Genomic DNA, 16,323 nt, shown 5'->3' on the forward strand with positions numbered 1-16,323 from the left:
ACAATGCACACGTTCAATAGAACTGAAAGTATAATAAACAAAAGTTTGTGTTTCCGTAGGATCGTTCTCCCACAATGAATAAAACATATGTCACCAATCAGAAAAAGATGGTACTTAACTTGAATATACATACCTGTTTCATATAACTATTGTTCCAATAAACTGCTGTGACCGTCGAGGAAGGAATACAATGCAACACTTAATCAAGTTTACATAAATCATAATTAGTCATAATTATGGAGAGTACTTGGTATTGATTTGGCTGTCAACTAGAATTAAAATAGAATACGATAAAATCCTTCCCATCGTGTCTAATAATTATTTAAAAGGTTTTAAAGTATCACACTGATCGAATTATTTAAGAACATGTCTTAATCTTATCGTTGAAACTTACGGGTTCATATTAGAGCTGTTTTTTATACCTAATTATCTTCTTATTAATGCCGACTGTGATGAGGCCTTTTTGAGATTTTGTCGTATTGATTTGATAATGTTTTATTGCATGAACATGAATATTACAATGATACTATCAATGCAACGTTTAACATAATATTTGCACCCAACATTATAAAACCAAACATACAGTGTACCAACGTCAGTTACAGCCATCTTGGTCTTTTTAATGCATGACAAGACGCGTACGTGTGTGTTTTCGTCTTTATCGTGTAGTATATGTCCTACGACGGTATAAAAGTCATAAATAATGCCTCGATTATCCACCGACTTTCAAAGGTCTCAATTAAAAACAAATATACATACTTCAATCCATTTAAATCAAACATACCAATGATAAAAGCGATATTATAACTGCGTGACTTCAATAGTAATCACGCGAGTGTGTACATGTAAGTTGGCAGTTGAAGTTCGAATATACTACCATCAGTCAGTGTCACAGTCGCTTCCAACGGGGCGAATTCGCATCCAAGCTCGTGGATTACAGCACGGATATTTTTTTTTATAAATGGGCGTATTGATATAATTGGAGCACCACAACTGTTGTAAAATACACCAGAAAGAAATAGCATTTGATGTTGAATCAGTGACTGTGTGAACATCAGGATTGCTGGAGAACTGCATAGCTTCAGCCTTTTCCATCGAAGTAGACGGGGTATTTTAACTGGAGTACAGGATGTTGGATATTTCCTTGTGTTGATTTGAATTATTGTGGCTAAAGCTTTTTTATAGATGCAATGTTTTTCTGGGGCTGTGATCAGCGAGTCATTTGTTTGGATTATGTGCAGACGTCTTCGCCATTTGTCAAATCAAGCAGCAGAGCTTATTGACAGGTTTTCTATTGAGACATCGTTTCAGATGTTTGTTTGCGTTGCAGCGCGTGTGAATTCATATTTCTGTGATGAGATCACCTTATTTGCATAGGTATTACACTAGTTATATAAGAAAAAATATTGCATTGGGTTATATCACTCCTGTGGCGGAAGCTATGTCATAACTATAAAATTACACTGGAACATCTTAATGTTAATGCATAATTAAAATTATATTTTCTGTTGAGCTCTGTTCTATTGAACTCGTGAACATGCATCATAAGTATCAATGCAGTAGTCAATTTTTAACACCACCGCCCCCGGAGGTCCGGGGAATAGTGGGGACTTTGACTTTCGGTTCAGCCAAGCCCGGGTTAAATCCCCGCCCTGCGAGGACGAACTGCTGGTATAATACCCACGCACCCCAGGGACTCTAGGTAAGGCCCATTCCCTGCTATTTTTGATGCGAAGACAAAACCACTGCATTCACCCGGCATTGTGGGGCCACCAGGAAGGTAAAAAGACGGCCCATTTCCCCGGCTATCCCCGAACCTGGAGGGGCCGTGGTAACAATTGACTGGTATACAACTTGCATTAAACCGAGTGAGAGTTTCTCCATTTGCAATGCTATTCCTTATTTCATTATTTGTCTCATTGGTGTTCCAGTTTTCCATCTGTGTCCGGGAATTGGATGCACCGTACGAAGTCTTATACGCTTCATTTATTAAATGCCTTTCGTCCCGATTGTCACTTAGAGGACGAGTTATATATAGTTGACCAGACGACATATAATACCCATTCTCAATCAACACAGGTTTGATAATGCCTAAAAAATGGTTTGGTAAGGGTTACATCTTTTTCAAAAATAGGTAGGGTAAGTAGTTTTTTTTTTATTTTTTTATTTATTTTTTTATTGGGCTTTATATAACAATGTCAATTTCATCATCTGAGAATGGGTTTAAAGTAATCTTCTGTATAAAGCATTCAAGTTTTTAAACTTTATATTGAAAAGCAAACAAAAAAAAACAAACTTTTTTTTAATTTTTCTTCTTTTTTTTTAACTGACTAAAAACGGTAGAGTCGGCACCTATTTCGTAGGTAACCCGAACCAAATGTATTTTATTAGGCCGTATGATAAATCTCATTACGCATAGCATCATAACTCCGGTTAAGGAGAATGAAAATACCAAAACGATTGAATGAAAAAGAAGAAACAATCTGAAAAAACGACAATTCTGTTAATTTAAAAGATATTTAATCCTTATGCAGTGTACTTTTTTATTTTTTTGAAAATATTTCAAGTTGCGTTATTATTGATGAACTAATTATATATCTACGCGCGATAAACGAATATCAACTTTGACTGCGTACAAGTAAAACTAGGGTGGGCAGACAATCAAAAGGTAATTCCGACACAACCGCGGAGTGTCAAACAGCAGCCGAACCTGACGGAGTACCGGATAGATTCCACCGGTTACAAACATCGGTATGTCGAGTTATAAAAGGGGTAACCAATGTGAGCCTCAGCATGGTTCTGGTTGGCATTACTGCTTGTCAACTTAAAATTAGTCAGAATACAGACATATCCGGATAAAGCTGAACATATGCAAAAGGACAGCTGTAACAAGCCAACGTTTGGATAAAAAAAAACATTTTTATCATTACCATTGTAACCATCGTTAATTGTTTTATTATTTATATTAACAACATTTTATGAAAAAAACAACGCTTTTGATAAGACAATATAAATATCCTTTGATTACCACATAGAGCTAACGAAAGAAGTATTCTCAGATTCGATATTTTATTAATACAAACTGCTAACCATATGAATGAATAAACGTTTTGAGAATGCCCTTACTATTTGACGGGCATTTAACGAAGTAAGAAATAAAATGTCCTGTTTTCCATGGCTACCAGTGTCTCTCATACGCACCGTCGGGTCCATAAGTGTACATGTAGCCGCTAGAGGGAGCTCCCGACGAGTAGGAGTAGCTACTGAAAGTGCCGCCGGGGCTACTGCAAGATGAAAATATAAAAATCGTTGCGAATTAGTATTTTTCAAAAGTGTTGTCTTAAATATATGGAGACTTTGGTATAATAGTTTGCATTGTAAAATATATCTTGTATAAAATGTTGGTATTTTACAAAAATGATTTTGCTCGGTAGTACAAAGCATTTATCAAACTCCACATAGCCAGTGTGTGTATACCATGTGATGAATTACGTCACAAATGCTACGTCGGAAGGCAACATTTTGCTTCGAAAGATGACTTAAAACAAAGATAACTTTTCTTTTTCTTCACCATTTTAAATGTAACCAAGGGCAGTCTATGCCGCTGAAAGAACCCCTCCTTCGTTTTATTAACGGAGTTTGATTAGGTGATTAGTTTCCTCAAACACTTCGACAAACCTTTCCCAAAATAACGTTTTGACATTACTACATCAGGTAGTGTTTTTGTGAAAAGGTTTGTCGAAGTGTTTTAATAAACTAAACTCTTAATCAAGCTCTAGTAAAAAACCCGAATGCAGGACTATGTAAGCGGCAAAAACTGCGCTATGTTTGATTTAATATGATGAATAAATAGTACAGTTTACTTTGTTTAAAGTCTTTATTTAAAGAAAAATATTGCTTGCCGACGTAGCATTTATGACGTAATTTATCATGTGGTATACACACACTGAAAGCGGTACTCCCTTATAATATAGTAATCTCTGCAATTACGCATACCATGTGATGTTAATTATACAAATTACTTGACGTCATTCAAGAAGTTCAATATTTCTTTCATTTGAAATAATTTTCCATTAAAAGCTTTTGAAAAAAGCGTTATTAAATGGCGCTTTGAAACTTTGATCAAATATTTCCTAAATAAGGAAAATACATCTGGCTGTACTCGTAGTGGTGGCAGAGAGACTGTTCCTTTATTGTGGGTTTAAAGTCACTAATATAAACTTTTCATTTTCTCTGCTCGTTAGTCGGCAGTGTGTGTATACCACGTGATAACTTCACTATTTACTCACCATTTTAAATGAAACAAAGCGCAATCTACGCCGCTTACGGAGACCAGCATTCGGTCTTTTACCAGAGTTTGATTGTGAGTTTGGTTTTTTAAAACACTTCGAAAAACCTTTGCACAATACGGCCGTCTGACTGAGTACTCTCAAAACATTATTTCGGAAACAGGTTTGTCGAAGTGTTTGATAAAACTAATCATCTTATGCAACTTCGGTAATAAAACGGCATAGACTGCCATTTGGTGCAGTATAAGAAAAGTTATATTTGATTTAAGTCTTTATTTTAAGCAAAAAGTTGCATTCCGACGTAGCATATATGACGTAATATATCACGTGGTGTACACATACTGGTCGGATCACTACGTACAATATTTTACTGGTATGTGTGCAATACAGTTGTTGAAGGAAAGCTAAATTATTTTCTATTTGGAAACTGTAATCTTTGCAATAAGAAGAACACCATTTCATCACCATGCCCCAATTTCTCGAAACTTCTTAAGTCCCTTATAACAGGATTAAGCTAATCTCACCTTTTTTGTTATTCTCTAAAATGTGTTATATTTACTTCTTCAAGAATTTTTAGAAATTATGTAGTAATAATCTGTATGATTATCAGAATAAACCATTTTTCATTTATCAAAATCCATTTTCAGTATGTATTTTGTCTTATTGAAATAAGCGACTTAAACCTGTTAAGCTTAAGAAGTTTCGAGAAATTGGGGCCATATGACCCAAAATTAAGCCAAACATCGTTAGTCTAATATTGCTGTTCATACAACTTAGGGGCTTTCAGTTCATAACCAACAAACACATGTACATAACGTTTTCTCTGGCTGACAACGAAAAAGGTTTTATAAAATCAAGTCATTTTAAAAGTTGACATTATATTTTGTTTCTGAATACAACTCTTTCGCTCATCATCAAATCACTCGTTATGGACTCCTTACTTGTACACATATCCCCTTCCACCGTCTGACGTTCGAAATTCTCGTTCTCCGGGTCCGAACCTGCGTGACCACTGTGAACGGCGCGCCATTTCCGCATTTTGGTACTGGAAAGAGGCCGCCATGTTGGCAATATTTGCCTGTATTCCCATCATGTCTGGTCCAAAAGGACCCATAAATGGTACTGTGTTGAATAAAATTATAGAAAGTCAATGTATCGAAAATAAGTAACCAAACTCCACGCAGTGTCTCAACCCTTACAGTACAGATACATATTGTAAATTATCTTTATTTTTGAATTTTATTTTGGTATTTCATCCTCCATTTTCCTTGAATATTTCAACTGTTATAAAAACTATCCAAAAAAGAGAACCCATTTTGTGTTATAAAAATATTATATAGCTGAATTCCACCTATATTCGATCATGGTGGCAGATATTTCTTCTGATTGCAAGGGAAGATCACTGCTTCGGAGATTTACACAGATGTCTCTTACTCCCAAATAAGATTAACCACAATTAATACAATTGTTTTAATATTCCAAAAAAAGATGAATACATGTTAAAAACAATTGTTCTTAGGAAGAATACCGAGTTTAATTTAAAAGAAAGGAACATAAAACACGGTATTTTTACCTTATAAAATGATAGTAGATCACAGTAAAACTTTAGCATTCACCAATCATTTAATAGTTTTGCGTTTTTAGGTATTAAATACATAGTGACAATCTTGTTATCAGTAATTCATATTTTCATACATGCATTATTTAGTAAGTAGTCAAAGACATGTGTATGTATTGATTTTGAAAGTGTGACTTAAGAAACATGGATAAGGTGCATATCCGACAAACGTAATGTTGAACTACAAGTTGATATGAGTTATGTTTTGTAATGTACATTGCGTATGCTTCAAATAGTTGGAATATGTTTTATCAAAACATCAATATTGCTTTCGTGTCAATTTAAACTTCTCTGGTGAATTCAACAGTTTTGTTTTGTTTAAAAAATGTAGAAAATGAAAGAGGTTAAAATGTTTTGTGTTTTTGTGGATTACTAAATGAAATATTTTACGATGTGTTTATTTAAGAAAAAAGTTACTCTGGGCTTTGCCAATCTGCACCACCGTCAATGTTGCTAAAACAGCGAGGAATATGGCTCGGTGAGTCTGAAAAAGAAAGTGTTATTCAATTTAAAATGTAGTCAGTATGCTACAATTCTTACCATAATTATGGATTCAGGTCATACTTTTAATCGCTCATAATTATTGTACTCCGTCGCTCCCGTCCGTTGCAATGGTGCAAACCAGGGTATTAAGAATAACTGGCCAATCGAGAATCAAATCAGGTCCATAAGCATGTTGTTCTTAAAGGCCTAGTTTAAGGAATGTTTGGCATGATAATCCCCTGCTGTGCATCTCCTGCTTATTGCACTGGTGTCACAGTAGTAGCCAATTTCCTGTGTATTCGTTTATTGGCCAAGGGCCATTTCTATTATTAAACCTCTAAAACTGCACAGCAGGATACTCAGATCAGAGATCTACTAAGACAATTAGGCAATTAGATTAAGATCAACACACAGAGGTTGTTTACTAAACACTTTTATTTCGGGGGGGGGGGGGGGCACTTATAGAAGGATTAAACTAGGCCTTTAATAAACATCAGGGGGGCTACAGTTGTAATGGCCGTGTAATTATTGCAGCTTTAACACAGCTTGATACCAACAGTCGTGTATAATAACTCAGATTTAATTTTACATGATGTTTGATTGATGAAAACCTCACGGAAGGCAGAAGAACATTAGCAGGGCTTTCATGGTGTTCCAGTTATTGAATCTTTAAAAACTAAATACGAGCAGACGTGTATAATTACTCAGATTTAACATTATGTTTGATTAATAAAAACGCCATGAAAGGCATAACCACATTAGGAAAGGACAAAAACAATCTTTCAACAAAAATAAACGGCGTAGATGAGTATGTCATCGGAAAAAATGCTGGAACGCTTCGATCCGTCCGAACAACTCTCGTATAATGGTGATTGAATGACACAAAATGCACGATTACATTAAAGAGGAATAACAAAAGTTGTATGTGACGCTACACTTCAAATCATTCGCTTTTTCTCGAATATGGTTCAAAGGGTTTATTTTAAATTATACACATTATTGTTTGGCAACTTAAACTGTTTTGCAAATTACAAAACTTTTCAACTGTGACGATTGGTCAGTTTTGCACGAGGAACTGGTACGATTTTCCCATTTTGCAAGAGGAAATGTAAGTGAGCGACAAATATTGAATTTCATCTTCATTATTTTATTCTACGTGCAGTTAATTCAAACCGTGAATACAGAATGCAAATTTAAATCCAATACGTTTCGAATCGAGTGAAATTCCAAGATCGTGGTCGCGCAATTGACATGTTGCAGGCCGGCCATACACTCAGACACGTATGCAAATGTGGTTTATTTATATTGTAATGTTTCAATCGCGAACTATGCAGTTTCAACACAGTCACTAAAATCGTATGAAAAAAGTGTGTATTTTGTGTAAAATATACTTTTCAATTGATGTTTTATTTTTTAGGTAGTTCGCCTCTTTGGCAGACATGTGTCCAATATAACGAGTCAAGTGCAGAATTGGCAAGTCACCGGCTCAGTTGACGACGAGCCCAGGCGGTCTCACGGTAGGGTGAATACGCCGGCACAAAATGCGCAGATTATTGCGGATCATCTCAGGAATATTTTCAGTACGCATCAGATCCTTCAAGGACAATAAATGGAACGCAGGGTAGACCAGAAATAAACAAACAATCCTCAGGCGGCTCCGCAATCAGATAAATTAAAGCTAGGCGGCCATTCCGCTTTTGTGAATCTTTTAGATGTATTTGTTGAACAATTGAAAGTATTTGTTGACCAATTGAAAATAAATTTCTATGAACTATGTATAATATGTTGCTTTAATAATTTTCCCAATACGGACGTTATTCGCTACCAAATAATCTAGTTATGTACTTCTGTGAAAAACTACAGAAACAAGCTCAGTAGCCAAATATTTAACCATAAACCCGGTTTAATGGCATTGGGCAAACGCCAATGACATAGAACACAAAAACAAACAATCACAATAAAGAAACATGGAACAACAGCACATAACTCCACAAACAGCACACTGCACAAATACTATATAAAAAACTAGGTATGTTTATAAGGATTGTAAGATACTGCCTTGGAACGGTCAGTCAAATTCAAATTTACTGGGGGTTTAAACCAGTTTACACACATAAACCTCACTCTTTTCCCAACAATCCTGAATAAAGAACAAAAAACGTAAACCTTATCAAAGTATGCATTAACTTGAGGAAACTTTATAATTAAACAAATAGTAATAATAAACAAATAGGTAACCCCCATGTACTTCAATGATTAGAGATCCCAACTCTGTCTGCAGACGAAGGAATACAATGCAGAGAACATAATACAAAAACTTTTCAAATATACGATGCAGTCATTGTTTGAAACTATGAGCATCATACATAAAAGGTTAAAAACTGTGTGATCAAAGAGTTTCATAATAAAAAGCATCATTGTACTAAAACTGGGAACAAATAAAGAAAACATTATTAAAAATAAAAGCGACATATATTAGCTAATCTTTTCTTCATCTATGTAAAATATTTGAAGAAAATGACGTCAAATGCTGCAACATTCCGAGCCAGCAAAAGAGGGTTTTAAAGATAACATGAATCTGCAAAATGTTCATAAAATCAAAGGACTGAAAGCTTAGTTATGTAAGGATGCTACATTCAACCATATAAGTATATTTTGATTCAGGAATTCATCTTCAAAAACTAGACGGCAAGTACTCTTTAAAATATTGCCTTTATATCCACGGTTTAAATAAAATCCAAGCAATTCATTGAGTCTATCTGCCCAACTGCCTTCTGGAAACATTTTTATTTTAAGAAATATTTCTTTAAAACCTCACCATAAAAATCGGGATGAGCAATACTATTAGCAATCAGCCATTTAAGTCATCTATATGCAATTGTACTTTAATATAATATAATAATGACCATTAAGAAATTTTGAGAAAGTTTTCCTTAATTTATAATATCTGAAACTCTGTTTTAGAAGTTTTTCCGTCTTAATTTCTGACATATTTATATATTTTAGCTTATCTTATCAATTTCGCAATAAAACATCATGTGATGGTGAACTAGGAACATCTCCATCTAAAGAAGGGTAATTAATCATTTAAAATTAAAATCATCACGTTTAGCATAAAGATTGATACTCAATATATATATATATATATCTTCCTTTACTTATACCGAACTATATAACTATCGGGTGGCTTTAAATTTATTTCAAAGCTGTTGTACATAAATATTTCACTTATTTAAGAATTCTGTGGTTATAATAATTTTACATTTTAGCGCGATGTGAAAACATACTTGTAGAATACATCGGTAGGGTTATGAGACGTGGCCTTTGCGTCTTTATGGATTGATGTGTAAACTATGTTGTAAGCGAACCGTTTTGGTGTCCTTGAATAGGTGATATAAAATTGTATTATGATAAACCAAATATAAATATGCACCTATATTGCCGCGTCTTTGATGTCTTGCATCGAAATTCATATTTTTTTCTAAAATGGAATTAAAGTACTGACCTAGTTATGTTTTGGAATTCATTGCAACTCGGCTATTCTATTTCCGGCAGGCTTTAAATATCAGATTCTAGTTTCGCGGATATAACCGATAGTGAAATACGATGTTCATGCTATATCGAAACGGACCTCCATTTTTGCTAGAGGGGTATGCAAAAGGGTAAAGGGTATCTTTCTACCATGAATTACTGAAAACTACGATATTTAAAGAAATCCTTTGCAATCTCTGGTACAAAAGTTCAAATTTAATCTCTTTATTATGTTTCTGTTTGGTTTGATTAATCATACAGCTCCGATTAAGATATCTATCAATCGAAACGTTGTATTTGGGAGTATACCTGAGCATGCATTTGATATACACATTTAATTTGTCGAAATCTAAATTAAAACTCATCTTAAAACAGTTTTCCCGAGACCCGACAAGTTACATAAATTGTGTTAATAACAACCACAACTTTAAATGTTATACACATTCCTAAACTGACTACATAACAACAGTTATGTAACGTGTTATTAAATAATGGATAAAGAAAACGAGTAAAATAATGAAAGAACAATTTAAAAATGTTTTCAACAAATATGTAATTTAAATTTTAAAATACAACCTTACCATGCTGAGATTCTTTACTCCTTTACTCCGTTAACGTTTGTATCTACGTGAAAAATGATGTTGTTGTTGAAGCGTAATTAGTAAATACGTTGACATTCAAAACGTTATATAAACCAAACCGCATTGGGAATTTCATCGATCAAAATTAGTCATATGACAGCCGTGAACGTTTTGCAAATAAACGAAACATTTTAGTTGTTTGTTGTTGAACAGACAAAAGCTTTGCATGATATACCATAATGCCTTTATTGAAACACATCTATTTAAATTTGAAAACGATAAAAAAAATGAAAACATGAAATAGTCGTCTAAACTAGGTGCTGTTTTTTATTTCTTTTTATGTTGACTTTTTTTTAATGAACACGTGCATGACTGTTTTGTGATATTAAGGCTAACCTACAGTTTTCATTCATTTCAATAGTTTTGCTATTTTCATGAAGCATTGGAATTTAGTTTCAGTACTGTACAGTTTCTTGTCATCAGTATTGTTTGTGTAATGTCTTACACTGCCATCCATCCATCAGCAGTGTTGGCTAATGCGGAAAATTCCGGACTTGACAATATTTTGTTACTTATAGACAACGTGTGCAGACCTTAGCCTCTGAGAAGCGATTGCGCTAACCACTGTGCTTTACGGAAAACCAAATTCACCTAAAAAGCGCCGCAGTTTCGATTACCGGCATTGGTGCAAGTGAGTTTGGATTGCGGTATCCAAACCTGGTTTCCTCCGGGTAATTATGTTTCCCCCACCAAAAAGACCACACTCTCGCTTAAAATCGTGCCAACGAGAGTGATTAAAATAATATTTTAATATCGTTGTAAAACGGTTAAGTTTAACCAATAGCTACTGGGGAATGCAATTATCAGCAGACATTGAAGGAGGTGAACAATATACAACAATGGTACTTAGTTGCGGAGATGATGCTTAACTCTGACTCTTGATATACTTGACGCGGGTTTCCTCTCCAACACAGTTATAATGAATGAATGGAACATTTGTTGTTATAGTGAACTTAACTAACTTTATCATTCCCACGGAGGAAATCATACTAGGAACGATATTTTTCAGATATATGGCCGTATTCATATGTATTATTCAAACAAATGAAACTCCTTATATAATCATTACCACTAATACAGGCAATCACCAATGTTATTATGATGTAAAATTTGTGTATCTTATCATAAATAGTTTGTTCAAACATAACATACATGTTTAGTACTTCAAATATTGATTAGGCAAGCTTGATGTAACCACGTGGTACAAATGATACGGACCATCATAAATATAAACTCAAACGGAGAGGTAACATCAATATAGCCGATTACTTGTTTACGGGTGTTTAAGCAGTTGAATTTCATCCTTCAGAAAGGTTTGTGATTAACATGCTATTCTTTGTTCTTTATTCGATTGCACTTATTTTTCAAAGCAATGCTTTTTTTAGAATAAGTTTATATTAATACCAAAGACTGACAATATTTATAATTAACCGACCATGTCTGTTTTTGCAGAATGGCTGTTTGGCAATCTACGTCTGGCGGGAATATACCCGCGAACGCCGTGCGGGCCGGATTCGAGGAGAACGGGCAACCGCTGTTTATTGCCCTGGCTGTTATGGAAGACGGACAAAAGACGCCCGGCAAGACGGGTGCCAATCTTCCAGGCGCCCACATCCCATGGGGCGGGAAGGAGGTGATTGTCGAAAACTACGAAATTCTCGTCCAACCACCAGACTCGATCGGACATTACGAATGGAGAAAGTGTTCCGGTGGTGAAGTGCCCGATGGCGCGTTTGCAACGGAAGCAGGATTGTACGTTGGCCGGTGCGCCCACGAAGGTGGCCTGGTACCCTGTAAGGTTTACACGCCTCACGGCTGCGCCTACATTCCTTACGGCGGAGAGGAACGGAACTGCCCAGACTATGAGGTTTTCTGTCGCGTAAAGTAGTTTCTTTGTGTATCATATTAAACTCAGTGTGTATGTGTTGTAACTTTAATCATGGGCTTGACATATATACAGTGCTAAAGAATAGCGAAAGAATTTCTTTGCATTATTTTATCGACAGTTGTAATTTGATGAATAATAACATATTCAAAATAATATCTGCCTTGTGAAAGAAAAAACAAGCGTTCGCTTATCCAATCACCATTGAAATGGATTGTTCTGTCTTGATTAAAGCTATTTTAAAACAAAATCAATGTTTATTTAAATATTTTGTCATTAATAACCGCGCTTGAGTTAGTATCTACATTATGATGTATCAGTGGCGATGACAAAAACTGTGTTTTATCTCTTGGACGACTGGCGATTGGCTGACCTTTTGTGATTATGTGATTTATCTCGTGAATGATAACTTTAGATTGCACTTAGATGTTTAAACTTCAAAGTTATGGCCATGAGAAAATTCATGTTTTCATATTACACTTAGGTACGACCAAATAACCGTAAATTCCTTTTCAATGTACCATAATGCAAACATGTTAAAATAAACAGAATGCCTTTGATACTTTAAACATTTGCAAATGTATTAGCATATCACAAACAGATAAATTGTTATTACAATGTCAAACGTATGTGATTAAGGCGAGGCTGTCGAATCAAAATTTAGAGCAAGCATGGAAATTAAAATGTCATCAAAACTGTACCGTCTTCGTCTCGTCTTCGATTCTTATTCTTTCTTTGGTATTCTGAAATGACCATGTCCTGATTTATATTTGATGCTTAATAGAGACGTTCAACTTCCTTCGCGATGATTTGATGAAATACTATTTCTTACTCGCTTGTTATCAACAAAGGTCGTCATTTTTTAAATTCGGCAAATTAAGGTTCGACAAAGTGTTCAACTACAATGATAAGACAATAAAATTCATGGCAAAACTTGTTTCCACAATTTTATTTAGCAAAATAATATGCATCTAATAAAACCTCCAAAGTTATGTATATCATTGTGCAGAGGCTCGCTCGTATTTTTTATTTTCTAATTTTGTTCTATTTCATTTTGATTTTATGGGGCAGATGAAGTTTTTCTCTTTATAGATGCACAGAAGAAACGTATTAATTGTCTATAGATGCATTATTATGTGTTAATCTTTTGAATTTAATGATAAAAACGTATTTGATTTGAAATTTAAAAAAAAATTATCAGCGATACTTGGACGACGTTTCAAACTGGAAAGGTTGTGGTCACGTAGCTATTATCTGTACACAAATCATATGGGTTTTTTGTATCAAATGAGTTAAACATAATAATGCATCAAAATTAATACCTTTCATTTTGTGGATATGTCAAATGTAATCTATATTTTTTCCTCTGACATTAAAATCATACCTGGACTTTTTGCTAAAACAGGTTTTAACTTGATGGAAAACAGAATGATTAATTGTATGTAAGTTTGATGAAAAAGAAGAAGGCTTGCGTCATCCTTTTTCTGCATTAAAGTATATGCCATTTATACATATGATATGCATGATAGTATTAGATGTCGCCAATGATCAATCAGATTTGCATTTCCTTTTAATATGGGTTGAATAATTCGATTGAATCCAAACGAGCGAAGTTGTAAAGAATGCTAATTTATTCAACAAGAAATACTCTGACGAAAAAACCCGTCAGATTGCCATAATATAGAGCCATTCGCGTAAACCACGCAGAAAGTAATCAAAGATGCACTCTTACTACTAAATAATTTACCACAAATACCACAAATAACACAATTATTTTAATTTACCAAAAAGGATGAATAGAAGTCGAAGGATACCATCTTTAATTTGAAAGAAAGGTGCAGAAAACACGGTATTTCTACCTTATGAGATGAGTAAATCTTTATATAATATATGACTCTTTTGCAAAAAATGCATCGCCTTATATAGTGGTTGTTGGTGCTGGCGTTGCTGGCAGTCAATCAGGATTGGTATATTCACCAGCTACGCTGGCTGAGTAATGTAGCTCTATACAAAGCAGCATTAACCGGGGGGGGGGGGGGGGCGTAATTTTCGTTTCATGCAAACATCAAGTGAGAAAAATGTTTCATGGCAAACAAAATGGGGGATTTAGAATGAAAAGTACCGATTCTGGTACCAACTTTTGCCTGGTAAGTGGACCTTTTCTTTCAATTTTGAAAAATGTATGCGTCCAGTATGTGGCGAAAAACATATTCTTCGATCGAATTCTTAGTTTGGTATCATAACTTTAAAGATAAAAAAGTTGTTGTACACATTGTGGCTTAGGAGGCAATGTTTACAAATAAACGTGTTGATTTAATCCACAATTTTTCGTATTTTCTCGGCAAATATGGCATACCTGTGCATGTTTTAACTGTTCATGTATATATTCCTATTTTCCAAACGTCATGGTTATAACTCGACTGTACATGTTTCCAATCCGATTTTTTGTACCTTAACCCCCCAGTATGTTTATTGCAAGCACATTATCCACTATTTGTTGAAACGCAAACAAAGTTCTGCACAATTGTTTAGCCTTGAGAGGATACATTTTTAGTTCTGGGAATCGCTAATAATCACGAGTCTTTCGGTTTGGTATGTGATGTGTATCATAATTTGAAGTCAACGACTTTTTCATTTCAGGAACGGACTTGAACTTCACCATGGCCCGTTTGATATGTTATATGAAAAGAGTAAAATCACAGAAACGAAACATGAACTTCTTTCTTGGCTTCTCATGTTTGCCTGTTACAAAATAGTATTACCTGAAACACTTAACATGTAATTCTATTTATGTTATATAAATACCACACGTTGACATAGTAAAAGCTAAGTTGAGCGTAAAGGGCCGCATGCATGACTGAGACCATGCAGTCTTTTGGGCACGTAGATATATTACTTGGGCATTTTACCTTTAAAGCGGTATACGACCTGATCCTGATAGCTCAGTGACAGAGTATTGAAGGTCCCCATTCGGAACTCCTCGGCCATTTTCCGTCAAAAGCAACCTCGGATGTATATGGACGGTTTACAATGTCGGATATCTGTACACTTTAACAACGCTGCAAGTAGATCGCGTAATAATTTAACTTTACCAGTAAAACTTCTTGAATTTACTCTTGGGATTCTTAATTATTTAGGCTATTTTACACTTCACTGGCAATCAATTTAAACTTAGTAATACAAAATACACGTTCAAACACTAATATTAATAAATACTATTATTTAAAATTTTACGGACTACTTCTACTGCTGTACCGGCATACATCCGATGTTGTTTTCGATGGAAAATGGTCGAGGAGTTCCGATTGGATGGGTGCCAGGAACAAACCAGGACCGCGTAATACCGAAATACGTTAAAATTGTTAATCAGTAGCTCTGTAACCAGGTTCATCGCATAATATAGTAAGGCATGTGAAACTTTGAGTATTCGATACCGCTAAGACCCGAAAATGTCAGTGCGTTACACAGGGCTTGTTAAAGAACTCTTTTCGAAAAGAGCAAATGGTTTTCCAAGGGCGGCTACAGGCTATGACGTAAGAAGGGGCGTAACAAAGGAGGGTGACCTTTTGGCTTGCGCCCTGAAAATTTCACCTACTTCTTTATCATGTCATAACGGCAGATTAAAGCCATAATGCAGCCAACGGGTATGGGCAATCCATCATAAAACTCTAATAGTTTAAACATATGTTTTTCAACATAAATATCATATACTGCAACAGTGTATGTCATTAAATACATTATATATTGAATCGGATTAAAACGAAAGCAGAGCTTATTATGTTTCTCTCCGGATATATTTACTGACACTAATAAGCAGTACAATGAACACATTGGAAGATGATTTATGTATGAGCAAGTAATATGTTAACAATATTT

The 16,323-nt window shown here is 34.8% G+C and overlaps 2 protein-coding genes across 2 annotated transcripts; one reads left to right on the forward strand and one right to left on the reverse strand.

The window, feature by feature from the left end:
- Window positions 1-2,939: 2,939 nt before the first annotated feature.
- On the reverse strand, window positions 2,940-10,584 carry LOC128211395 (uncharacterized). Its single transcript, XM_052916135.1, has 4 exons — window positions 10,503-10,584; window positions 6,325-6,391; window positions 5,231-5,411; window positions 2,940-3,284 (listed from the first exon to the last, which is right to left on the reverse strand). The coding sequence occupies exons 1-4, from the start codon at window positions 10,503-10,505 to the stop codon at window positions 3,179-3,181; spliced, it is 357 nt and encodes a 118-aa protein (XP_052772095.1). The 5' UTR covers window positions 10,506-10,584; the 3' UTR covers window positions 2,940-3,178.
- A 1,166-nt stretch (window positions 10,585-11,750) lies between these two features.
- LOC128211392 (uncharacterized) lies at window positions 11,751-13,145 on the forward strand. Its single transcript, XM_052916131.1, has 2 exons — window positions 11,751-11,875; window positions 12,015-13,145. The coding sequence occupies exon 2, from the start codon at window positions 12,016-12,018 to the stop codon at window positions 12,448-12,450; it is 435 nt and encodes a 144-aa protein (XP_052772091.1). The 5' UTR covers window positions 11,751-11,875; window position 12,015; the 3' UTR covers window positions 12,451-13,145.
- The last annotated feature ends 3,178 nt before the right edge of the window (window positions 13,146-16,323 follow it).

Source organism: Mya arenaria, chromosome 12 (assembly GCF_026914265.1).
Source record: "Mya arenaria isolate MELC-2E11 chromosome 12, ASM2691426v1".
NCBI lineage: Eukaryota > Metazoa > Mollusca > Bivalvia > Myida > Myidae > Mya > Mya arenaria.